General features: G+C 41.3%; 1 protein-coding gene across 7 annotated transcripts; it reads right to left on the bottom strand.

The window, feature by feature from the left end:
* Window positions 1-154: 154 nt before the first annotated feature.
* Window positions 155-24,853, bottom strand: LOC137128344 (diacylglycerol kinase delta-like). 7 transcript variants are annotated; one of them, XM_067506188.1, is made up of 31 exons: window positions 24,685-24,853; window positions 19,905-20,015; window positions 19,734-19,814; window positions 15,980-16,084; window positions 15,759-15,891; window positions 15,199-15,305; window positions 14,984-15,109; window positions 14,084-14,186; window positions 13,846-14,008; window positions 13,651-13,759; window positions 12,448-12,587; window positions 12,265-12,349; window positions 11,771-11,865; window positions 11,556-11,655; window positions 10,976-11,285; window positions 10,736-10,900; window positions 10,049-10,177; window positions 9,553-9,649; window positions 8,937-9,047; window positions 8,755-8,851; window positions 8,343-8,450; window positions 8,137-8,250; window positions 7,924-8,058; window positions 7,280-7,443; window positions 6,437-6,548; window positions 6,216-6,308; window positions 5,614-5,733; window positions 5,146-5,263; window positions 4,884-5,014; window positions 3,623-3,722; window positions 155-3,472 (listed from the first exon to the last, which is right to left on the bottom strand). In XM_067506188.1, the coding sequence occupies exons 1-30, from the start codon at window positions 24,820-24,822 to the stop codon at window positions 3,633-3,635; spliced, it is 3,690 nt and encodes a 1,229-aa protein (XP_067362289.1). In that variant the 5' UTR covers window positions 24,823-24,853; the 3' UTR covers window positions 155-3,472; window positions 3,623-3,632. The 7 variants fall into 7 exon arrangements, with proteins under 7 accessions (XP_067362289.1, XP_067362295.1, XP_067362290.1 ...); XM_067506194.1 differs by having other exon boundaries at window positions 5,614-5,730; XM_067506189.1 differs by lacking the exon at window positions 24,685-24,853 and adding an exon at window positions 24,141-24,286.
* Between the last annotated feature and the right edge of the window lie 665 nt (window positions 24,854-25,518).

Below are 25,518 nucleotides of genomic sequence, written 5' to 3'. Positions count from 1 at the left end.
GTGTTGCCATCACTTTTTCTTTAATCACTTTGTTCAATAAAGACTAAAGATTATGAATGTTTTATAAGCTTATAAATATTGTGTGTGACTTTTGTGAAGATCAGATCACATTTCATGATCAATTGAGGCAGAAAAGCAGGAAACAACAACAGGGTTAGAGGGTTAACTAGAAACCGACTGATCAGGAGTTTATTTAATTTAGAAAGACTCAACAACTAATACATTCCAATAAATAAAAAACCCACAGAAACATTTTTTATTAATTTCACATTAGCATGTGTGATTATGCCTACTGGAATCAGAAACAAAATTTTATTTCTTCTTCAAAACACAAATACCTCACACAAAGTTAGGGATATAAAACTTTCAGATAACATTTATGGAAAATGTAAAAACTTCATGCTACAGTGATATATCACGAAAGTAGGGCATTTTGGTAGAAGAATGCAATGGTCATGTGTTCATCAATTTATTGAAACAAAAGCTAAAAACAGTGGTGGGTATACCACAACAAAGAATAACAATGTCTCAATAACTTGTCAATTGATAGGTGTTGCCTTGATCTCATGATGTCAAAATGTGACCAGCATGATGAAGAGGACTCTTTAAATACAAACTGTATTTGCCAGTTCATTTAAAATGAATGAAGTGGCCAAATCATTAGAACCACCTCTTCTTACCCACCACCCACTTTTTATAAAATCTATTTACAAGTTAGATATTCATTAGAGAGGGTTTTAGGGAACTGATTTATTTTCTTGAGCAATTATGGAGACAGGAACTTTATTTGCTACAGAAGCTCTTCTGTACACAACACCATGTATTTACAACGAGGGCCCAGCGGGGGCCTTCATACAAACAGAGGTTTCACTGTTAATGCATAAATTAGCTCATAAATACACAGAAAACAGGTTTTGCTGGTTAAGGTAGAGGATGAGTCGAGCAAGGCACTCTGTCACTGATGTGTCCTCCACTGCAATCACATACTGCAGCAGCGGAAGCTAACAAATGTTTGGTTTATACAGATGATTAACTGCTTTACAGCAGCAGTTACATGACTACAGTTCAACCTCACAAAATACAAACAAGAAAACATTTTACTCTGATGTGTAAAAACATATTAGTCCTAAATATTTTTTTTTGTTGGCTTTCACAGGTTAGTTTCTATTTCATAAACACACATCTGTGAGCTCATGTCATGTAAAAAAATGCACTTTCTGCAACATATCAAACAAAAGTATTGTTTCCATCATGTGTGATTAGGTTTTGATCACACATGATGATGATGGTGATAAAGATCAGCACTAACCTGGGGATGGGAGGATCCACACCTGTGCACATCTGTGGCACCTTAATAATAGCTGGCACTGTTTAGTATCTTGACCCTCAGTGTGTTCAGCTCTGTGCAATTGTGAGCTTATGATTTATATTGTATCTTGATTTGCCTTAATTCGTGTTATTTATAGGGAAAATAAAATTTTTATAAGAGGGAAATTAATTAATGTGGACAAGACAATACAATCTGCATCACATCCACATAATCTTGTAGACAGGACAATTTCTATTCTGCTGAAAGAGGTTAAGCAGCATGAAGTAAAATATCTCTTCAGCCTGACAGTTTTAGCTTGAAGCTGGGGGTAATTTTCATACTTTTCTTGCCATACTTGTTTTTCTATTTGTAAAATCAAAACATCAATCTACAACACTTTAAAGATCTTTTAAACTCAAATGAAGGCAGTATCGCTAAAGGCAACAAATAATGAAATAGAGCTGAATGGTGGATGTCCGACTGACAGATACCTGATAAGTCACAATTTAAGGCATGTTTTACAAAGGTAACATTACAAAGCAGTAAAACACTGAATCACCAGTTTTAGACGATTCTCCTTTGTTAGAGCCATTAGATTATCAGTGTTTTTTAGAGCTTGCTGACAGAGGATTTTCTGCCAAACTTGATTTTTAAAAGAGGTAAAAATTTTAATGCAAGAAACATTGGGATTGTGGTGTTTTATAACATAGGTTAAAAACACTTTTTCAGTGTTAGGCTGTTAATTATTGATCTAACAGTGACACAAGGTGTCACAGGATCAGCGTCATCACTTTAACATTCAGAAACCTGCTGTTTCCTTTTCACAGTGTCCATGTTTTAGCTTTGGTTAGAAAAACTTTATTAAAAATTGTTTTTGTTTTGTTTTATTTGTTTTAATTAAAAGCTAAAACATAAAAACATGGACATTCAAATGAAACAAACGTGGGAACAGTTTTACAAAAAAAGGCTGAAATGATTTTTGTGGTGCAGCTGCTGAACAAAGGACAACTTGTAAACAGTGAATGGTTTGGTCCCTGAAACTGTTGTGGACCCACGACCATCGATATTCTGCTGATTTAACGGAAACTGCTCATTTTACGGAAACATGCAAAACACTTGAAGCTGACAAGCATCATTGGACGGACAACAGCTGATCTGATTTGCAGAGTCAGACCTTTATAACTTAGGAGCATCTGTCCCCATGTTCCCTTGGCAACTACTACCCCAGAAACTGAACCCAACATAAAACGTTTACACAAAAAATAAATGTGTCTGTCAGTACATAACTTGATGTGTCCTTCAGTCTGATTCTTCAGCACTAGGGGTCTGTCCCTTGGGGTACTATATGGTCTGTGTTCCTGTTTGTCAGACTGGGACATTAAACAGTTTCTCTGACATCCCCCAGCTGGGGAACATCTAAAGTTCTAAAGGTTTAAAGGGTTCTGCTACAACCTGGTCCAATGGGTGAGCAACCACATACGTTGTGATTGATTGGCTGGATAGGCAGGTTAAATCTAACATGTCCATGTGTTGAAACAACATAGTCCACTTGCCTAGAAATTGAGTCTGAATCTGAATCTGAATGAGTCTGAGAGGCAAGACTTGGTCGGTCGTGTTATGATGTGACAGTGAGTCTGTGCTAAGAGGTTCAGCAGCAAAAATCCCCCTGAACCATAGTTACCAGAGTGTTCACAAGTTCTGCCAAAGTTTGTAAAGTTAAAGACTCTGGTTCCTGCTGTTCGGTCAGTTAAAAAGCACTTTAAAAGAATTCTCTGAAACCAAATTAAATTTTCTACTACTTGGTTTGTTTTCTTTCTACATCATCCGCTCATCTGGTTTTAACTCTGTGTATGGCTCTGGTGCAGCCCTTCACTCTTCTTCTGCAGGTAGATTAAAGTCTGCACCCCTGCACTTCAATTCCTGGAACTGATTTGTTGGTGGCAGAGTTGACAAGGCACTGTTGGATCATCTAATCTATTTTTTTTCTCTCTACTATGATAAGATTTGCTCAGATTTCTCAGAACCAGTGCTGTCACAGAACAAGCCCTGGTTCTACCGCAGTCACAGTGTGAAGTAGTGGACCTGACTCTGGTTCAGGGTCATATGTCAGGTAGGTGAGGTGGTTTACAGCAACCGAGGTAAGAGATGAGCAGGCGGCTGTTTCTGAAACAACAAAATACGTAGCATCTTAGAAATTATGAAAAGTAAGAAAGAAAGAAATCCTGAAAGCTTTCCTTCTCTGAGAGATTGGATAAATAAAGGTTTAGGCTCTTCACTGATTAGGGCTGGATCAGATGGAGTCTAGTGAATCACCTGGCAGCAGTTAGGCCTCGCTGGTGCTGCTGTTCCTGTTCAGTTCCCTGATGCCTTGCAGGATCCTCTTCATGTGACCCACCTTTGTCACCCCAAGGTCCTGGACACGAAATCACACACACACACACACACACACACACACACACACACACACACACACACACACACACACAGGGTCAGTGGTTCGATTCCCGGTCCCAGCTACGTTTCCAAGCATCCTTGGCAAGACACTAAACCCCAAGATGCTCCTAGTGGGTCAGGTGAGTACCTTGCATGGCAGCCACCACCACTGGTATTGGTGTGTGAGGATGTGTCAATGAGAAGCAACATTGTAAAGCACTTTGGATAAAAATATAAGTATTAAAGTGGTAAATGGCCACTATATAAGTGGCCATTTACAATCTTGCATGCATTCCAGCAAGTTAACAAACATAGTAACAGTGACATTAATAATAGATAAATACAGTAAGATAATACAGTAAGGAATAGAAATAAATCTTAAAAGACAAACGTGAATATAGGAGCTAAATAAAAAAGCTCCTTAAGTGTATGTGCAGATTTGCTTAAACGTGTTACTCTCAAAACTGTTTTTATGACTTTTATTCTATACCTCATGACTGAACACCCCCATCCAGAGGGAAGAAACTAGAACTCTGTATTAAGGGTGGGAGTTGTACTTTAAAATGGAAGTAGGGAGCTCCCTTTTTACACACTGCTTCACACAGACTGCATCTGAAACGTATATGTGTGAGGACAAATAACAAAGGTGACAGCACACAGCCTTTTGGGGAGCCGGTAGAAAAACACCTTCTGTCTGACAGGGAACCATTTACCCTCACTGTCTGTTTTTTTTTTTCAAGAATCCAGCCCACCAGAGTGTTGCTTAAGTCAAACTGTTCTGAAATCCCACTAAATAAAATATAAGGTTGGTTCATATTAAAGCAGAAGAAAACAAAGTGACTGTGGCAACTTCTACTCCTCTATGAGGCCAACATGTTAACAGCAGGAGTCAAGTGCATGTGAGTTTGTCTCAAATTTCTGGTCTGACCAATTTTCCAGTGTTTTGTTTTTTTTAAACCACAATTGAAGTTAGAGCAACCAGAGAGTTTTGTACACAGGAACAGCAATGCCGTGCTGTGACTGTTAGGACATTTTAGGATTTAAATAATACACAGGGCTCTTTTGCACAGGAGTTGTGTAAATGACTGCAGAAACTATCAGGCCGATGATTCTTATTTACTTTAACTAAACAGAACCGTACCTTCAGGTCCCTCCTTTCCAAGTGGATGAGCTCAGCTCCGCGGACGTCATGTCCAATAAAGATATCTTTATATTCAGTCAGACAGAGAAAGTCCAGCCAGGCCCCCACCTCTTCCGTCCCCCACTGGTGAACTGAGACACCAATGGGAAATGATTGAAACACATTGGAAACAGAAAGATTAATTTAACCATATTAGTGAGTTCTCCTTTTAAAGCCTCCAGACAGAAATGTTTACAAGGTGGGTAGAGAGAGAGGAACTCACCTGGCAGAGAGAGAGTAGCGCAAGTCTCTTTGTTCTTGTTGTTTTTGTCTTTCTTGAACTTGGGGACTAGGCGAAACTTTGCGCTCCGACTTCGCTTTGAAAAGTCTGTCAGGGGACCCTGAGAACAGACAGGCAGAGACAGGTGAGAGAGAGACACAGAGTGTGTTATATGTTGCATAAAATGCTAAATTAAGCTCTATAGTCCAGCAACCTTTTGTGTGTCTGTGTTTTTACTGTATTGCTTTCCAAGATTGGAATTAATCTTCATGCTTTTGTTTATACTTTTGACTGATGTATATAAACCAAATTGCCCCTTGGGGACATCAAAATTTTACTTTACACTATTAATAATGGACTCTTAAGGAAGAAGTACATGTATCAAAGGGAGAACCAGCTGAACTGGCACCTTGAGTTGTTCCAGTGGCGCCAGCAGAACCAGTAGATACAGATGTAAGACTTATGGTTTACCTCGTGGTCTGAGGGGTCAATGATGGGACACAACCAGGGGACATCAGCAAGGCGAGGAAGCTGCTGAGCCACAGAGTTCAGAGCTGCATTCAGCTGTTCCTGCTGAGGTGGATCTAGCTGCTGCACACAGAGAGACAGCAATTGTCAGGAACTGGACCTGGACCAGGACAAGCTCCAGGACAAGGAAATACAGAATGGTTTCAAACTAGTTCAGCTGGTGTAACTCAGGTCAGATCCATCAGAAAGTTTGTTTGGGGCCTGGACACAGACCACACCCACTAAGTGTGTCCAAAGGTGCTACGTTTGCAGTGTGCAGACTGCTAAGGGTCAGACCAAACAAACCGAACCAGAGTTTAGTGGAACTACATTAAACATGGCAGGTTTTAAAATGGCCAAAGACCAAAAGGAGGAATCCTACAGGACATCTGATGAGCTCTTTTTTATGACCAATATAGAGGTAAGTACTAACTGTTAAACACTAAGAAACACAGGATGCGAAGTCTACAAACGAACAGTTCTGAATAATAGAGTAAATAAATAAATAAATAAATAACTGTAATTTAAAAATCAGAAACATAAAGAAGCAAGCAGAAGACAGTTACCATGGACATCTTCCCAGCCAGCAGCAGCTCCGTCTCGCTGAGTAAAGCTTTGACATTCCCAACCATATGGAGCACCACACTGCAGCACAATGCCTGCACAAAGACAAACCTGTTACTGTACACAGTGAGGACATGATGTCCATGATGTAGAGATAAGCATGATAGTCTGTGTCAGAGACCAAACAGACCATCCAGGTTAGACCTGTCAGTGTGACTCATACCCCAGAGCTTTTGGCATTGGCATAGACCACGTCCATGGCCTTGGAGCTGGCATTGACAGCGTGAGCCAGTTCCTGCTCCATGCTGTGGTGAGATTGAGCCGTCTCCCGGATACTGAAAAATACAGACAGGAAAGAGTCAGTAACTGCTCACAGTTTTACAAAAAATGCATTTTCTACCTTATCTGCATCTAAAACCACATCAGTGCCTTGTTTATTTCTTATTTACAAAACATTTTTTTATTATTGTCCAATATTTCTTTCAGCTGGTGATAACTGGATTTCTAAGGGCTAGAAAAAACCCCACAAAATATGAAACAGATGGTATTCTGTTGCAATTCTGATGCCATAAGAAGTAATGGCAAATGGCACATTTGCAATCTCTTAGTGAAATCTCTCATGAAATGAGATCTTGTCTTCACCAAAGTCACAAAAATCAAAAAGAACAATATTTCTATGGTGGGAAAACATAAATTGTCATGATCTCTCATGAATTTACTGAACACATGCATTAAACATAGAAAGTGATGGTGAAGATCGGATCACACTTCATGACCAATTTATGCAGAGAAAAAGAAAAACCCAAGCAGTACCATTGCTTTTTCTTGCAACGGTATTATCTAATAGCATGTAAACAACGTCAGAAGAGTAGAAAGTTTGCAGCTCAACAGAAGCAGCAAAGAATCATTTTGACTCGTAAAGACGCCAATGTTTACATCTGCACTAACACTAATGTTGCTGTAGAACTGAGATACAGTATTTATGTTTAATGATGTTAAACTACTGAAAATTTCACAGCTGGAGATACTGACTGTCCTACCCTAATGATGTTAACCCTGCAGTTACCTATGTATGAGGGCTCCAGCTGCCTGACCAAACTCGCTGATGAGCAATGCCTCTTCCTCAGAGACAATCTCTGGCTGGGAGGAGAGGGGGGCCTGAGGTGGAGAGGTACGGGGAAACTCGCACTTCTGTTTGTCCTCCCACGACTTCAGGGTACTCTCAAATGCCTAAAACAAAACTCAAAATTTCACAAAGCTTCAAAAAAACTTTAAAGTGCATTGAAATGACTAAAATAGCTCAAAGGGATTTCCTTGGTAGATAAATGGTTACAGCATATTCAACAGTAACAGCAGCATGTCACCCCTTCTTCTCTACTGTTTCTGTCCACCTCTTCATTTATCAAAAAATGCCAAGAATGGTAGTAATCAGATTCACAGAGGTATTAAACACTTCAAAACAATCCACAAGCCTTTAATCTGCTCTCTTTTTAGTAGTTGGTTGGTTGTTATTGGGATGAAAAACATAACATAACCTCAATGCTCTATGTATTTTCTGTTCAGTAGGTTTAACTTATGAAAATAAAATGTATAAAATGTGTCCACAACCCTATGTCTGAGATGGGGAGAATTTAACATAATCCTCACAGTAGAAGTCAGTTGGGTGTACCAAATAAACTAGTCAATGCGTTTTCTGGTGTGAGGACTCACCCGGTCCCTGGTCAGGGTCTGGGTTCGGTTCTTGTGTATGATCCTTATGTAACCTGGAGGCTGAATCCAAGCTTCACCATCTACCTGAACTGGGACACCCTCATCACCCAGGATGGTGATTTTCACTGTCCGACACTGCGACACAGAGAAAGGTAAGATGAATAGGTACACAAACAGTAAACAGACAGAGAGTAAACAAACAGGTAGATGTACTTGTGCAATGCGGTGGTGCTGCAGGTTTATGACTCGGGACACGGCCATTTGCATGCTGCCAAATACAGCCACCACCTCTAGAATCTTATCATCAAAGGACGGAGCCGTGAACGTCTGTCAGAAAGCGAATTAGAGAGGGACAGGTTAGAATGATTCCATTAATGATCACCTGACTATGGTCAGTAAACAAACAGATGACTTCTTACATCGTCCTCTTTGGTTCCTCCCCAGAAGTTGGTTCCTCCTGCATAACTCGGGATGTTGAGCACAGCTATGCCTTGCAGACTGGGTAAAATGATGGGACGCCCATCACACTGCGCACACACACATTAGAGTAGTAGTAATTAGTAGTAATTGTCATGTTAACTGAGTTTTGTCCACTGAGATTCAGTTTACTTGAATTTAAGGAAAAAACATTTTTACTTTTCGTACACATAAAGTAATTCATTAAGAATTTCTTACTCCATTATTTGATTGTCCAGTGACAGTTCTGCTGATGTTTTTTATAAACTAATAAGGAAATGTTAATGTTCTGTAATGATAAATTTAATCCTCATGAGTCCTAATTTTTCCTGTTTACTGGTCAAAAACCAGGAGTCTCGCTGGTTCTGTTTTTACCTCAAGTAAAACCCTCTGCTCCAGGTTCTTGTATGTTCTATGCAGCAGCTCCTTGGTTCCCAACACTCCGTACCACATCATGTTCTTGGTCCGACTCCTGGACAGAGTCAAAAGGGAAATATTTGTTTCTGTGTACAAGGACAAAGACAAAAAGACAGCGTTGCACCTGCACTTCACTCTACCTGCACTTCTCCGGATGTTCGTCTCTCTTGTTGTTGAAGTCCAGAGAAATCTTAGCATCCAGTCCGATCCCAAAGTAGTTGTTCATCACACATTTCTCTGTGTAGCACTCCCTGTGACAGACAGACGGACAAACACACACACACACACACACACACAGACAAACACACACACACACACACACACAGGGGTTAGAGTGCAGGATCAACAACGCTTTAATGAATAATACCAGATTAACTGATTGCAGATATAAATAATAATTCCCAATGAGGAAATGAATCAATGAATGTCACCTGTAGCTGTATAAACAGGCGAACAGAGAAATTTATTTTTAATTAGAAATAAATAATTTTATTAAAGACACAATGATCAGTCAATCAAAAGAAATCTGATAATCAAGGCAATATTCATGTTTTAATGTTTAAAAAGAGACATCTCTGGGATATTGACTGAAAAAATTAATTACGGGAGGAAAATTTTCATTTTTCTAAATGTAGTTTAACACTTTTTCCATTTTGTTTCGAAGACTCTTATATCAGAAGTTTAATAAATTGAACATCAGTAACAGCAGTACAGTAACAACAGTAACAGCAGTTTGAAGTTTGAACGCTGACTCACATGTTGTCGGGGTCATAGCTGAAGGGGTCTGCGTTCACCAGCAGCCGCGTGATCACAGAGCTGCTGGACAAAGAGCCAGAGATTCCTGCTCTGAGACCTACACATACACACACACACACACACACATACAAACACAAAAACACACAAAGTGTCACAACAGAAGCTGTGTAAAAAGCAACATCAAGCATCCATCATACAGTAAGTCTGTCCGGCATACAGCAGAACCACAACTTAACAGTTTATAAGCAGTTAGCTGTTGGCAGTTGGTGTAGAGAGCTAGTTAGAGCTAGCAACACACTGTGGTAACTGCAGATGTCAATAACCAGCCAAAAATGATCTATTCAGCTTATTGTACAGAGTTTTACTCTAGACCTGTTTCCATAAACAGAACTCAACAGGAGATTTTTTCTTCTGTTGTTCTGCTGTAGCTTTGACACTACCCAGACATATAACACCTTTGCTTTTTCTGTTTATTGCTAACATTAGGTCTTCTTACCTGGGTAAAGGATTTTTGTGTTGAACATTGGCATGTTTTCTCTACTTCCTGTCTGGGCAGGAAGTGATGCAGAGCTGCCCAGGGATAGATTGCCTTTGCTGATCAGCTTCTCACATGGCGTCTTACTCACTGAACACACAGAGATTAACACAGATTAACATTTATTAAACACATCCACGACCTAATAAAACCAGTAGTGTGGACCAGGTAAGAAAATTAATGGAGCTGTCAACTACCTCCTAAACAAAGTCCAGGGGCTGGTTTAACAAAGATCTTGGTACTGGCTCAGTAACACTGACATATTTTGATCTTATGCCCCAAGTTGTTTAGTCTTTTTTCAGACTACATCTAACCTAACTGAAATACAAGCTTTATTATTGCAACAGAAAGCAAATACTGTAAATTGTTACTGTTAAAATGAAAAACAAAAACTCTCTAAAAATGTTTTACCTTAGTGTTACTAGCAAACAATGATTATGATCCATGTTTTGCCATTTTTTGTCAGTGGGTGTCACTGATGTTCACTGACATCAGTCTTTTTTTGAGTCAGAGACACCTTATTTTACATGTTTTTCTTATCTAGAAGTAGGAACAAAGACACACAAAGCTGGTTTGATGAATGACTCCATGTGAAGCCTTTTCCTCAGTAATAAGAGTTTACTAGTAGTACTAAACAGTAATTCTTACCTCTGCGTGTGCTGCGATTTTTGGCACTATAGGACGACTGCAGGGACATCTTATCTTCTTCCAGGTCCTCCTCCTCATCCTCCTCCACCAGACCTTCATCCTCTTCAGCTCGACTCAGTGAGAAAACCGGCTGCTGCTGAGTCTGAGCGTTCTGCTCGTCCACAGCTGGAAAACACGGGGTACAGGTTCAATAACACTTCCCACAATGAAACACTACGTTTAAAAATGAGACAGTCAAACCTTTTTCTGTGTGCTCAATGATTTGTCTGATGGCTTTCTTTAGACTGTTGGCTCTAAGCATCAGCTGCTCTCTGGGCTTAAATATGGCTGTGGCGGCGGACGAGGAGGTGTTGGACCGTGGGGAGCAGGATGTAGAGTTGGATGGACAGTGAGGAGGAGGATGAAGAGGAGATGGCAGTACAACCCCCTCAGCATCTTCCTGCTCCTCAGCAATGGTTGGGGGAGGAGCCGGAGGTAGGACAGTGGAGGCCTGAGACTCCTCATTTAGAGTCTTCAACAAAGAGTCTAGCTTCTCCTTCAGGACGCCACACTAAGACAGAAACAAACCTTGAAGACTGGTCTGTGATCAGTCACTGAATGTATCATTAATTATGTCGTCTGTGATCACTCACTGGATGCTTAATTATTGGCCTGTGATCAGTTTTTAAATGGTCGTTATTAAACACAGGGCCCATGCTTTTCACATTTACCAAACATACAGCTGCCAGTCATTTTGAGAGTAAACAGGGTTTGGACTACAGTAGAGCTCTATAACACACTGAAAGAAATTAAATACAAAATTAAAAAATTTGTGTTTTACCTTCTTGGCCATGGCCTCTGACTCCTCTGAGCTCTCTGTGTTCTTCTCATAAGCTTTTCCTACACGAGCTACAAAGTCCTTCACTGTCTCACACAAAACCCTGCACACAAACACATTTTTTTAAACAAATACAAACACAAGGTGAGCTAATTAACCTTAACTTAATCAATTTTGCAGCAGTAAAGGCTGGACCAAAGAAACAGCGAGGATCGCACTTGGCTGAGGAGATGACAACAGAGTGCTGGTCGGAGGTCAGGATCTTTGACAGGTGAACAGCTACTGAGTCCTCATAGGTCAGAATCTGCTGAACCTGGATTGGATAACGAAATGGTCAGAATCAAATCAGTTGTCAATGGGCTTCACAATCTTTACACACGTGACATAAGACACCCTCTGACCTTAAATTCTCAAATCAAAGAAGGAAAATCTGTTACAAGGTTTAGGGCTGAGTTTACGGCAGTCAGCCTTACATAATATTAGTGTGGATGTACCAGGAGACAGAGCTGTTTTAACCTGTCTTCCACAAAGTTTTTTTCCTGCTATGAAAATACTTTGTACCCTACAAGGCCACTGAGTATGATAGCTGCAGTTCACCACCAACTGACAAACACCAAAAACACCTGGATCCTCCACCTAAGGTCAGACAGGTGTGGTCTCTGACCTCCCTAACATCGTCATCACAGAAGGAAATTAGGTAATTTCCTGTTACCTCTGAGTCGTCGCTGCAGTCCTCAGTGACGGTGGAGGCAGAGTGTTGCCGTGGGAACTTGGTCTCATAGACCATTATGCTCCATCTGAAGCAGAAGAGAAAAATGCTGGTGTTCACAACTTCACCTGAGGACCTGACAGGATGTTACACTGGTATGACACAATGTTACCTCTAAAAATGTACCTGTCTAACATCTTGGTGCTGGCTCTCTCTAGTTTCTCCAGTATTTGAGGCAGCTGAGTGTCGTCGTCACATGCTGAACCCCAACCCAGAACCCGGGCAAGATCGTTGCCGGTCCCCAGAGGAAGAACACCCAGCTGACACTGAAACAGACACAGCCAGATCAGAACAGACCGACCAAAATCAAACAGTTTCCTAAAGTGCCAAAATTACAAGCTGCAAGGTTTATTTTCACATAACTTTAAAGTACACACACATGAAATCAAACAATGGAGACCAAATGTTTTTCAAGTTTTCCAATGAAAGTCTCAGTTGGTAAATCTGGGATGGCGATTTAATGTAGAAGGAAAAAACTTTTGAAGTAGGGCAACAACAACTCTACAACAAAGGTAAAACTAAAACTAGCTAACGTAAGCCATAGAACATAAAATCAAAAATCTTAAATTTAAATGTAGTCATTTGACACTTTTGTCCAAAGCAATTTCCAAGTGTGGTACAATGCAATTAAATAATTTAAGACAAAAAGAAAACATTAAAGAACAGTACTATGAGAAGAAAGGTTTTCATTTCATGACACGCAAATGCAAGATAGGACAGACAATATAAGTTCGAGAGCACAGAAGGCTGTTGTGGAGTTCCATCTTTAACATATTTTTGAATATTTTGGTAGTAGGACAACTGAGCTGAAGGGTTTTGCTTGGGATCTTTTGTTGTGTGGTGTAGGGACCACCAGATGTGGTCCATTGGTTTGCAATGGCCGGGAGGGATTTTAGACCTGGATGAGGGAGTTCAGGTAGGAAGGTGATGGTGAGATGACCACTCTGTAGGTAAGAGTAAGAGGTCTGAACCTTATGTGGGCAGCTACTAGAAGCCTGAGCAGAAATCTGAAGTGTGGTGTGACATGTCTAGGTTGTAGGTCTAGTGTAATTGCAGGTGTGTTTAATAGATGTTTCATAAAGAATCGGACGAAATGTCAGCTTCCCAAATAGCACAACTTCTAGCTGCAACTCATAACACACACAAAAAAATGGACTGAGACCAAGAGCTCTCTCTTGTTCAGTGTATCTCTTGTCCTAGTTAGTTTCTTGTTATTTTCTTTAGTAGTGGAGGAGCAGAGGTGGTGCAAATTTTGCTAAGGCTGTTGCATCTTTACAAAAACATCAGACAATAGACTTTTTAGGACCACAGAACCAATTCAGTGTGTACCTGTTTGTGCAATGTCAGAGTATCAATCTCAGACAGGACCCAGCCGACACTGCCGTCTCCTCCACACACCAGGATCCTGAAAGTGTCAAACTTCTGGAACAGCCGCAGACTGAAAATAAACAAACATGTTCTTGGATACAAAAACAAACAAACAAACAAAAAAAACAGAACACACAGTGTCTCACTGAGTCTCACCCCAGGTGTGGCCCCCCATTCATCAGGTCAAACACCTGCGCTGGGTTCAGCAGCTGCTTGAAGCGTCGCAGGAACTTGACGCCCTGATTGTCGCCACTTTTGGAGTTGACGAAGACAAGCAGAGGACTGGTGCAGGACGGAGGACATGATGCCTTCCAGAATCCTGCATATAGAAATCATGTCAGTAATCACCTGAGGGCATGTACAGTGGATTTATTAAACTCAGTAAGAGCCGCACCGTCAGAGTCGATGCTGTTCAGAGCAGTCGGAGGGATGACCGACACCTTACACTGACCCAGAGGGCACTTAGAGGACAGCTGGTCCTTACAGCCCGAGTGCACCTGCAGAACAGGAGGGGACAAATACACATGTGCTGTCAGGATCACAGCTAATTTAAAAGTATAAATAAGATAAAATGCAAGACAAAGTTGGTAAAATGCAGAGGTTTCACATAAAACTTTTTGTGTTTTTTTCAATCATCTGGTAAGCTCAAAGTATAGGTGACATAAGAACTTTGGCAGCTTAAGTGAATAAGAGAATACAGACAAGACTGTCATTTTTAAGATATTTTCCATATCACAGTATTTGAGATTCACTAAGAAAAAGGAAGAAATAAATATGGAAAATATCACACAGCTGATTAGCACATGCCAAGGTGTGAGGATGGATGCTCAGCTGCCTCATTGGCATTTAGATGTCTTAGCTGGTAGCAAATCTGCTTACAAATGAGAGTAATGGAAGGACAAGTGGTGTCATAATTTGTTTGTGCTAGTGATACAAGAACCTGAGCTCAGTGGAAATGTCCCTTTGGTCAAATCTGGCTCTAGCCTCATCAGTAGTAAGATCCCCAACAAGAGATCCCTGCTTGGGGTGGTTACAATCAGTAATGAGTTAACCACTATTCCCCAGAGCCTTACTGTTGTTACTGAATGACAACAGGCCCTTTCTCCTGTCTTGCTGACAGACAGACTGTTGTTGTGATGACAGAGATGCTGAATGTAGGTCAGAGTGTGGACTAGATGCCATGTTGCTACATTTATGCGCCACTCAGGTCTTATGTCTTGATGGCATGAAGATTGAAACACTGACACGTTACCACAGTGAATCCTGAAAGAAACATCAAACATGTGTGTCTCACCATTGCTTTACACCAAAGACACCTCCAGTCCTGCAAACGCAGGACGCTGCCGCATGTCTTATCACAAACGTTACATTTGGCCGAGACTGGCAGGTTCCCCTCCAGCCACTGGTGAGGCATTGACACCTAGGGATGGAAGGGGGTCAGAGGTCACATGTCAGGGGAAAGAGATGAACCATTGACTTGCACTTTTAAACCACAGGACAATGTCTTACCCCATCCTCGTCCTCGATGATGTCCCTACCGATAGATGCCAGAGTTGTCCACTTGCAGTTATTGGTGGCTCGGACCGCACAGCGTTTATGGGCCTTAAATTTACACACTAAAATACACACACATACACCTGACCTGAGTACAGAACTGATTCTGAACCTTATCTGGATAGCTTCAGGGAAATTCCTGAAAGACCTAGTAAAAGCACATTTCCCAGGTTTAACTAAGCCACACCTGTGTACTTGAATGACGTGTCTTCTGCCAATCAGCAGCTACAGTTGAGTAGACAAGTAAAGCTGGAGCCTTTTATGGCCCTGAAGTGGCCAAATGATTTTTGGATCTGTTACACCATTACCTTCACCAAAACTGTGAGAATGTGTATATGTTATATATATATTGTTTTTACATTGTATACCTGTGTAAATGTGGGTCTCTTTACAGGACAGGCCATGTGACAGCTTCTCTGTAGACACCTAAATTTTGTGTCACCTTATGTAGATGTGAATATTTTGTGAATGTGTAATTGTAGTGTAAATGTTGTATATAAGGTGGTTAGGAGTACCTTCACAGGACAGTCCGTGTGACGTGACCCCCGACAGGGCCTCCCTGCAGACGTTGCAGTATGTTGGTCTGGCGTGAGAGCAGGCGTACCAGTTGTGCATTCCACTGAAGTGGTCCATGCTGTACTGGGTGGACTGAGACAGACAAAGACAGTCACCACCTCAGACTAGGACTCACACTGCTGCCTCAAACTGGTTATAGTAGCAATAAGAACAGACAGACCTCATAGTTTTGTCTGTTTTGGACACTGCGCAGAGCTGCCATCCACTCCTCCATCTCCTTCCTGTTGTCTGCACAGAGGATAAGACGTCTGCATGGGGTGATCACCTGCACAGACAGGCAGGCACACACATTAACCTTCAGTATTTGCAGGGAAAACTGGATTAAAGTTTTTGGATTAAAGGTGTTGTTGAAAACATTTCCTGTTCTCAATGACTTAGTAAAGCTCTTACAGTGAGACTGACTAAATCCACAGTACGCATTCTGAATTCCTTAAGGGTTAACACGAGTAGCTAAATGTGCTTTTCAGTGAACCTGTTCTTAAAAAAGCCAACTGCTGCAACTACTGTTCTGATCACAAGACTGGAATAAAACACAGAAGGATGAGTTTGTGTGTGTTTCCAGAGGAACTTCCTGTCAAGCTGCTGCACAATGAGCCTTGTGTTCCCACTCTGACAGAAATAGACACCCACAGTACTGATCTTTCAGCTGCTGCACACACAAAAAAAAAAAAACAGCAGGTTAAACAGATTTCTGCAGCTTAAAGTTAATTTACTGACAGAATGTTGTTTGAAAAATCGGTTCCAAGAAGTGCTGGTTGCTGTCAGCTGGACTCAGTTCTGATTCCTGTGTAGACAAAGTAGTTGTGTCTCTGATAGCAAAGGACGGTTTTAGTGAGGTGTGATTCTCCTGAAGCCCCAGGTCTCAAGCTTCACAGTTTACCTTACAGATGTCACATATACATTCTGGAATAAAACATCCAGCCCGTCCTCACTGTTCTCTGTTGCTTTTCCAAAGCTGAGTCATGGTGGCAGCAGGTTAATTGCAGCAGGCAACTGTGGTGCATAAGATAGAGCGGTCGTCCACCAATATCCCATAGTTGTTGGTTCAATCCCCGGCCCCTCCTGTCACATGTCAAAGTGTCCTTTAAGCGAGACACTGAACCCCAAGTTAGTGGTTCCTGGTAAGTGTTGGACTGCATAGCTGCTTCCACATCGGTGTTTGAATGTGTGTGTGACTGTGATTGCAAATGGCTGAATGAGAAGCAGTGTAATGCCCTTAAGTACCAATAGGTAGAAAAGTACTATATAAGTGCAGACCATTTACCACTTAATTTCGCTAGTCCAGACATCCCTCCCAGCTATGAAGGCCACCTTGGTGGGGTGGAATTTGAATCCGCAGCCTTTTGCATCCCAACCCAATTTTCTACCACTGAGCCACCTGACAGATGTAGGCCAGACATCAGTCTCCACAGCAATATTCTCCTCAGGGATCCAAACCCTGTCTCTATAAGTGGGGTATTTTTTTGCTTTTAACTTCACATTTGTGTGCATTTTTAATATTTAAATAAGTTTAAAAATCAATGTTATCTTCCAAACTCTACTAAACTTCCATCTATAACATAGGGTTCCACTGCAGCTTCAGGTCTGTCACTGATTCAAAGCTTTCTGCTGTTTCTAGAGGTGAACTGAGGACAAACCTGAACAAAGTTTCACATTGTGTCTCAGTCTCCCTAAGGCTCAACGACTGGTCACATCAAATCAAACAGACAAATGGTGCTGAGTCTGAACTGCTAGGACTGGAAATATTGAGCAAATATTTAAACATGTGATGATCTGACGATGTCTGACTTTTGCAGTTAAAGATTTTCAGAAACTGACTTAACATTCAAACTGAATTATGTTTTTAACTAGCATAAAGTTCGACACCAACATTAGAGACTCATTTACATGCTCAGTGGTAAGTGTTTCCTGTAAACCCATCAATCTGATTGCTCCTTTACTTATTTTGGAATCAAAGATTTTGACTGTAAAGTGACAGAAGACACTGAGTGACTTTTTAAAATTATATTAAACTCTAGGCAAAAACACTTACTACTTGTGACAGTTGATAAAACATGCTCAGGGTTGGTCAGAAGAAGTTTAAAAATGTCAAAAATGAAAATAACCTTCAGTTGCAGTCTTGACAATGTAAACAATGTAAACCTCTTTTTTTTGGAAGCATTTTTCCTCATCAAGGGTCAAAGATCAGTTAGTAAACACTGTAATGAGGCTAATTTGTGATGTTAACGTTATTATCAGATATATTGTATGTCTGATGACAGATAAGAAGGTTTTCACAAACAAAGACTTTTGTTAATCATTGGAATTATGGGCCTCAATCATGTCATAAAATCATGCTGATTTGGTGCAAAACAGGTTCTACCAAAAACACCACAAAATCCTCAATGTTTCTGTTCTCAATACCGACTTATTCCAATCTGCAATAACAGAAGTCTGCTTACTAAACATTCATCGGTGTCCTGACTCGTTCTGGTTTGGGGTCAGTTCACAGTGGGTGTAAACAAATAGAAAAAGCCTCAGTGGTGAAAACTATTATTTACCCACATTCACCCAGTTAAATCACCTGTCTCCACGATGACTGTGAGCTGTCTTTTCTCTCCCTGTCCTTCCTCAGAAAACTCTAACACATAAAGCCTGTTTTTCTTTGACTGAATGTGATCCTGAAGTGAGACACCAGCAGCTCCAGTCCAGTAGCAGCTATATTTAGTAAAGTCTGTGTTTACAGGACAACGTACTGACGTCAGGACACAGACAACCTTTGACCCCCTAAGCTGAGTCAGAACCAAAAACTGTTTAAGGTCTAATAATTTCTAAAGAGAGCCTGAAGTCTTACACATCAATCAGCCATCTTACCAAGTCTGAGTCCGCACACACTGACACCCCAAAATCCAGCTCCAAGTCCTGATTCGGTAGCGTATAGATCTGGAGAAGTACTGAGTTTGTTCTGTCTGATGTCTTGAAGTGACGGTCTCTGTCTTCTGTCATCACTTACCCCACCCACATCCTCTTGTATGACTCAAGCCTGCTTCCTGTCTGACATCATGTCCCCTATCACCCAGCCCATGGGCGGGATTTGTGGTGAGGGGGGTTAGAGGAAGACACAGGCACACATAGCAGCTGTGCTCAATAAGCAACAAAACACAGTGTCTCTGTCTTTGCTATAAATATACTCAGCCCCACCTTACCCCCCCAGTCTCCACAAATACACATCAAAGCCTCATTTACAGGAAGTTATGAAGCTCGCCAAAATTAGACAAGCTGTTGGTAAAAAACAGACTGAATGGGCTTCCACTGAGAGACAGAAAAGACAGTTCTGCAGTGTAAAAGTACACATCTACTGTGGTGGCTGCCAAGGTATTCCACCAGTTATCTGATACTGCAGATGGCTTGACCCAACAGGAGCAACTAGGTTTAGGGACTTTTTAGGGACTACTGCAGAAGTAAACTTCCACATCTGACAGGAGAAGCCAGAAATCACACCAACAACCACAGGATTGGTGGACAACTGCTCAACCTCCTGAGCCACTGTCACCCTGTAGGCATGTGTATGGGGTCTGCAGAAAAAGCAGTTGTTGAAAATATAACCTATATCAGTGTCATGCATCTCAAGACTCAAAAGACTGTTTCAGTCATCGTGTTAAAGTGTAGTTTCTCTCTAGACAGAGCTGTCTTCTTATAGTTATAAAGAAGGAATAAGTCAGTAAACCACTAAACATAAAGAAACAATAATTTAAATTTTTGTTATAAGTTAAGATCTTTATTCTCCCATTTTACCTATTCTGAACCGTACCTCATACACAGAGCTGTAAAGTTCATGTGATTTACAGCTAGATTTACATAGTCTACGAGAATACAGATCTACAGATCTGCTCCTGCTTTCTAAAGCTCTAATATCAATCTGAAGCTAGACTCACAGTGAAGCTGTTGTTGACGTTCTTGGTGCTGGACTCAGCCACACTGGCGTCAGTCAGATCCACTTCATCAAAGATTATTGACTGGTGATACAGAGACAGACACAAAATTCAGATCAGACCTGAGCACTGAGCTGAGGCCAGCCTCTACAGTCTAAACAATTGCTAGTTCACCTTTGAGGTCTGAGCATAGTACAAAGTCCTCCCTCTCAGTTTGAAGTATCGTCTTTTCCAGCGCTGGAAAGAATTGGTTTGTTTCATCAGGTTCCCCTCCTTCAGCACTGTCTGAAAGACAGAGAGATGGTTTAAAAAGTACAGTTGGTGTCTCATGATTTAAAATAATCTGAGATATGAGCAGCAGAACCCATAGGAAACCCATGCAAGCACATGGAGAACAAGCAAACTCTAAAGATAAAAGACACAGATGGCAGGTGGATTCAAACTGAGGACCTTCAAGCCCTAAGGCAGCAGTGAAGGTGGAGAGAGAAAATCTCCCTTTAACACAAGACACAGAGCCAGTCTCAGGAAGGGCGGCCATCTTCCTTGACCAGCCGAGGTGAAAGGGGAGAGAGAGAGAGAGGAAAGGACAACTATGGGAAGAAAGAACAGACAAAGTAAATATCTTGGATGGGTGACATACAAATGCAGATGTAGAGGAGGTCAGTGAATCAGGGGGATCCCCAGCAGTCTATAGCAGTATAACTAATAATTTAGAGCTTATTTTGCCCACCCTTCCCACTAACAACAAATTAACCTGACTATTCCATCCTCTCTCTGTCTTAACTCCAATTTCAGCTCATTTTTCTTATGAGGCTCTTGTTTTACTTATGATTCCTATAAATTTAAGAAGAGAGTTACACATCTTCAAACCATCACTTAGCTTATTTCACAAATTAACTCTAATAACCGAAACACATCTGTTTTAACATGTGTTCTTACTTTGTGTTTTATCATACAAAATGTGTTTTCTCTCATCAAGAACTGCTTTTGGAAGTTTCCTGTTAACATACACTATATTGCCAAAAGTATTCGCTCACCTGCCTTTAGACCCATATGAACTTTAGTGACATGCCATTCTTAATCCATAGGGTTTAATATGACGTCGGCCCACCCTTTGCAGCTATAACAGCTTCAACTCTTCTGGGAAGGCTTTCCACGAGGTTTAGAAGTTCATCCCAAAGGTGTTCTATCGGGTTGAGGTCAGCACTCAGTGCAGGCCAGTCAAGTTCTTCCACACCAAACTCAGTCATCCATGTCTTTATGGACCTTGCTTTGTGCACCTGAATTCATTTATTTAGATGGGTAAGCGAATACTTTTGGCAATATAGTGTATGTGTTAACTTTTATCCGCATTTCCCAAACTAAAGAAAGTATGTAATGTATGGAAGTACCTGTGAACAATGCAATGTTTATAACTGATACTTAACAATATACAATATTGTAAAACAGGTCTGGAGACAATGCAGTTAACATGTGACTGCATTACGTCCTGTAGACAGCCCTGGGATGTGGGCACGGCTTTTGTTCATGGATTTTCAGATTGGAGTTCTTCTTTTCTTTTCCGTTACTCTGTAACACTCCATCTGTCACTGAATCACCAGCTTTCCCAACAACACAACACAGCAGGAGAAGAGGGGGAAAAATTACATCCTTCATATGGTAAACCAGGACTGGTACACCTGAGGGACATTTCCTCTCCCTTCCGTGCTTCTCCCTCTACACAGACGACTGCACCTCGAACAAGCTCCTCTAGTTTGCAGACGAAACAATCGTTATCTGACTCCACCAAAATAATGACGAGAGTGCGTACTGATTGGAGGTTGACCAGCTGTTGCTGTCGTGCAGTCAAAACAATCTGGAGCTAAACATGCTCAAGACTGTAGTGATGACAGTAGATTGCAAGAGGAGCCATGAGCAGATTGACAGCGCAGGAAGAGAAAAAGGCAAAAACGGGAACACACAACTGATATGGCATGTGTCTGAATTTAGACTTCTACAAGGCACTCTGTGTCAGTAAAATTTTCTGTCGGATGAAAACGAGTTGGCGTCAGCCTGTCAATGATCTCTCCTTTCATTCAGCCTTTCACTTAGCTGCATGTTTTTATCTGCAGACTTTTTTTACACATGTGCAGATGGAGAAAGCAGATTAGAAACCTGGTTACACGCATGCATGACAGAAAAGTCTGCATTCGCCAACTGAAATCTACCTAGGAAAACCAGTTTTCCCAACCACCTACCCCAATTTCAGAAACCAGCTTTCCCATTTACATGACAATAAAAAATCAGCTTTACAAAAAAAACCAACTGTAACTTGGCACTTAAGTCCTGGTTACATGTAAACAGTATGATTCAGAGCAGCCATCAAAAAGAAAAAGAACAGACTTCAGAGGTTAGTGAGAACTGCAGAAAGAATCATTGCTGTTCTCCTGCCCACCTTCCAAGACTTGTACATATCGAGAACCAGAAAGCAGGGAAAGAAAATCACCACTGACCCCTCTCTCCCAACACACAATCTCTTCCAGCTTCTCCCCTCTGGCAGGTGCAACAGAGTTCTGTCTGTCAAAACCACCAGACACCACAACAGTTTCTTTCCTCAGACCATCACACTCATTAACAGCCAACCTCTTACCTAATACTACATTGCTGCTATCTATGCTCTATACACCAGACATAATAATACTCAACCACTACATTCCCACACAATAACTAATGAGCACAGACACACACACACACACACACACACACACACACACACACACACACACACTGCATTTAAGTATACTATTTATTTTTGGTCCGTTACCCTCTTTTTGTCTGTAATTATCATTGTTTTATTGCGTGTTTCATTTACTCTTTGATCATGAAACCTACCAACGACCAAAGCAATTTCCTTGGATGTGTTAGTGTACTTTCTAAAGCTGCAGCTCTTAACCAACAGATACACATTTCATTTCTTCCCAAGAGAAATACCTTGTTATTTCCCACATTTATCTTTCTTCATTTTACTGTTCAAAACTATGAAGTCTCACAAAAACTATCTTAAAATAGAAACTGTGCAGCTCTGAGCCACACACACTCTTCCTATTACTCAAAGTAGCCTCACTCCCTTAAGAGACCCACACACGGATAGATTACTAACAGGCTTACCAGACACAGAGGCCTGAAAAGTCAGAGATGCAAATACTGTTTGTACGTCTTGTGTCTTTTATAAAATCAATCCTTTTTCCTGTTTCACACCAGAAGTTGTTCTGGTCTTCCATATTGAAGGACATTGTAAAGCTTCTTATATTACTATGAGGATAAGCAAGAATACATAAGGTCGTCCTTCTGCCTATTAACGGACTGACCCCTTTAATGTAAACCAGTTGTTGACTGGACACTGCAGCTGACCAGACTAATATGAAATCACTTTACAAGACCAGCTCAGGTATATTACCAAATTACAATAAGGACAGTCCCTACTTAACACTACCAGTCTTTCATTTAGTTTCAAGAGTGTGATGTTGTGCAATAAACACATTTTAACTGTTGTTAAAACAGTTCACTACCATTAAGTTCAAAAACCCTGTACATTTGGGAGAAATACAGTTTACTGTAATGTAATGTACCTTTATCTAAATCACATACAAAACACTGGGTTGTAAAACAAAACCGCAATTACCATCATAATTTGGGTTGAAGGAAATGGTCATTAATCTTAACCTGAGTGAATTGAGTGTGTCGTATATTTGATGGGACAACCGGAACAAGAACTTAATCAGTGTTCTGGAGTGAAACACATCAGCAGTGAATAATAATTAACCGAGTGTGGCGTTAAAGTAATGGGACATGTCAAACCTCCAGACCGGTGTGAAAACTGAGGACCGTTAAGTCTCATCATGCTGATACCTAAACAGAATTAGACGGACATTAAAGACTTTAACAACCAGTTTGTTATGCCCTGCCTCCCCCGGCCTGTTCTCAGCAGTCACTACAGAGTGCAGTCCGCATCTAACGTCGAAAAACGGTGGGAAACCTCGGGGCTTCGCACCGGGCCTGAGACCCTTCGGTTAGCAGCACTTAGCCGGGTTAGCTTAATCTTCAGCTACCGGCGTCTGTCCCTACAAAAGTGCAAATAAACATTTTCCACTGACTTTTTGTCGCATTACCGCGTGTTTACAGATTTCTGCCAAATCACAGATAAAACTAGTTTTAAAAAGCGGGTTTTCTCATTTTATTACTTTAGCCAGGAGCTAGCTTACGGCACAAGGAGTGCACATGTAAGAACTGCACTTCTATCAGGGTCTTAAAAACGTTAATGTCCTTTGTTTGTGTTCTGACCGGGACATCTACCATAAATAAGCAATTTATTAATTAATGTTCACGTTAGTATTTTATCGGGACTGTTGGTGTAGGAACTGTGGCCCTTACCTCTTCATGTACGGCTTAAAGAAATCAATTAAAAATCCTCTACGTCGAAGATTACATTATGACAGAAAATGTGTCCACGATCAAAACAAACAATTGAACTAATCCCGGGTCACATCCAGCCCCTCTTCAGTTCGGCATAACTGAAAAAAAAAGACCAAGCAGCAGACACTTAACTTAAATGTCCCTTTAGTTAAAGTTTTACACTGTTTGCTACCCAACTAGCTTGAGGAAGAGGTCGTGGGAAAGACACCAAACCGGTTCAAAAGGATGAAATATGATAAACAATAGCGATGTTTAATGTGTGTGTTAGAGGCCGATTTAAATAACGGCCCGTGTGTTCACGGAAAACCTATTAACGGATCACAGACACAGATTTTTTTTCTCTCAACAAAGGAGATGATGGTAAAATGTTCGTGTTAAGTACGGAGTTCTGTACACCGCCTTCTTCGGACAGCGCGGTGCCGCTCGGAGCCACTGAATGGAAACGGACGTTGATCGCCGACAATGTGCGGAAACAAACGGAGGGATTTTAGTTCGTCTCTACCTTACTGCGGATCTGGCCGGATGTGGATACTTTTCGGATGAGTTTCTGCGGGGTCCCGGGCTCCTGCTCCGGCTCGCTGTCCGATGACTCGTCCAGGCACCGGGCCGCGGCAGACTCCGGTCCCCCTGCCTCCGCCATCCTGCCATCAGACCCCCGGGGAGGACCGGGGAGGGGGGGTGCCCACCAGCGGAGGACAGCACAGCGGGTAGAGGAGGGGGACATCTGCTGGTTACAGTGTGGCATTACACACTACAGTTCCACTATTAAAATTAACACAGTGCTTTGTTCACACAATGATTTCTTTCTTTAGGTCCACTCACAGATAGTCTCTGAAGGTGTAAGGGGCTTCCAGATGCTTCAGAGTCTTCAAAGAGTCCCTAATGGGCTAAACTTAAGGAACCTACTTTATGTGGGCTTCCAGTCTGGTTTCTGTTACAGTATCCAGCTTCAGCACCAGGCAGGACTTATACTTTTTCTGAGGACCCTCATTAAAACCAGAGCTGGTTTTAACTACTTTATATTCAGTCTTCCCCATTTACAGTAGGTCCATCACTAGTTTGTGTCTCTGAAACAGCAGCTTTAAACCATTACCATGCACTGACTATTAGTGGAACCATTAAATCATTTTGGTTCTCTGCTCCATCCCTGTCAAATAAAAGCCTGGGTTTTCACCTTCCCCGCTCTCTATTAATCCAGGTCCTCTTGAGTAAATGTTTTTAAAAGGGGAAAAAGAAGAGAGTGTTAAATTATCTAGCTTTATTTCCTGTTTTGGCTTTTATTTTATTGATCCTCCTGTGTCTATTCCTGTGAGTCTGTTTGCTGTCTTTACCTTCC

This window comes from Channa argus, chromosome 6, assembly GCF_033026475.1.
Source record: "Channa argus isolate prfri chromosome 6, Channa argus male v1.0, whole genome shotgun sequence".
In the NCBI taxonomy this organism is placed as follows: Eukaryota; Metazoa; Chordata; class Actinopteri; order Anabantiformes; family Channidae; genus Channa; species Channa argus.
This window is presented reverse-complemented; position numbering and strand designations above follow the sequence as displayed.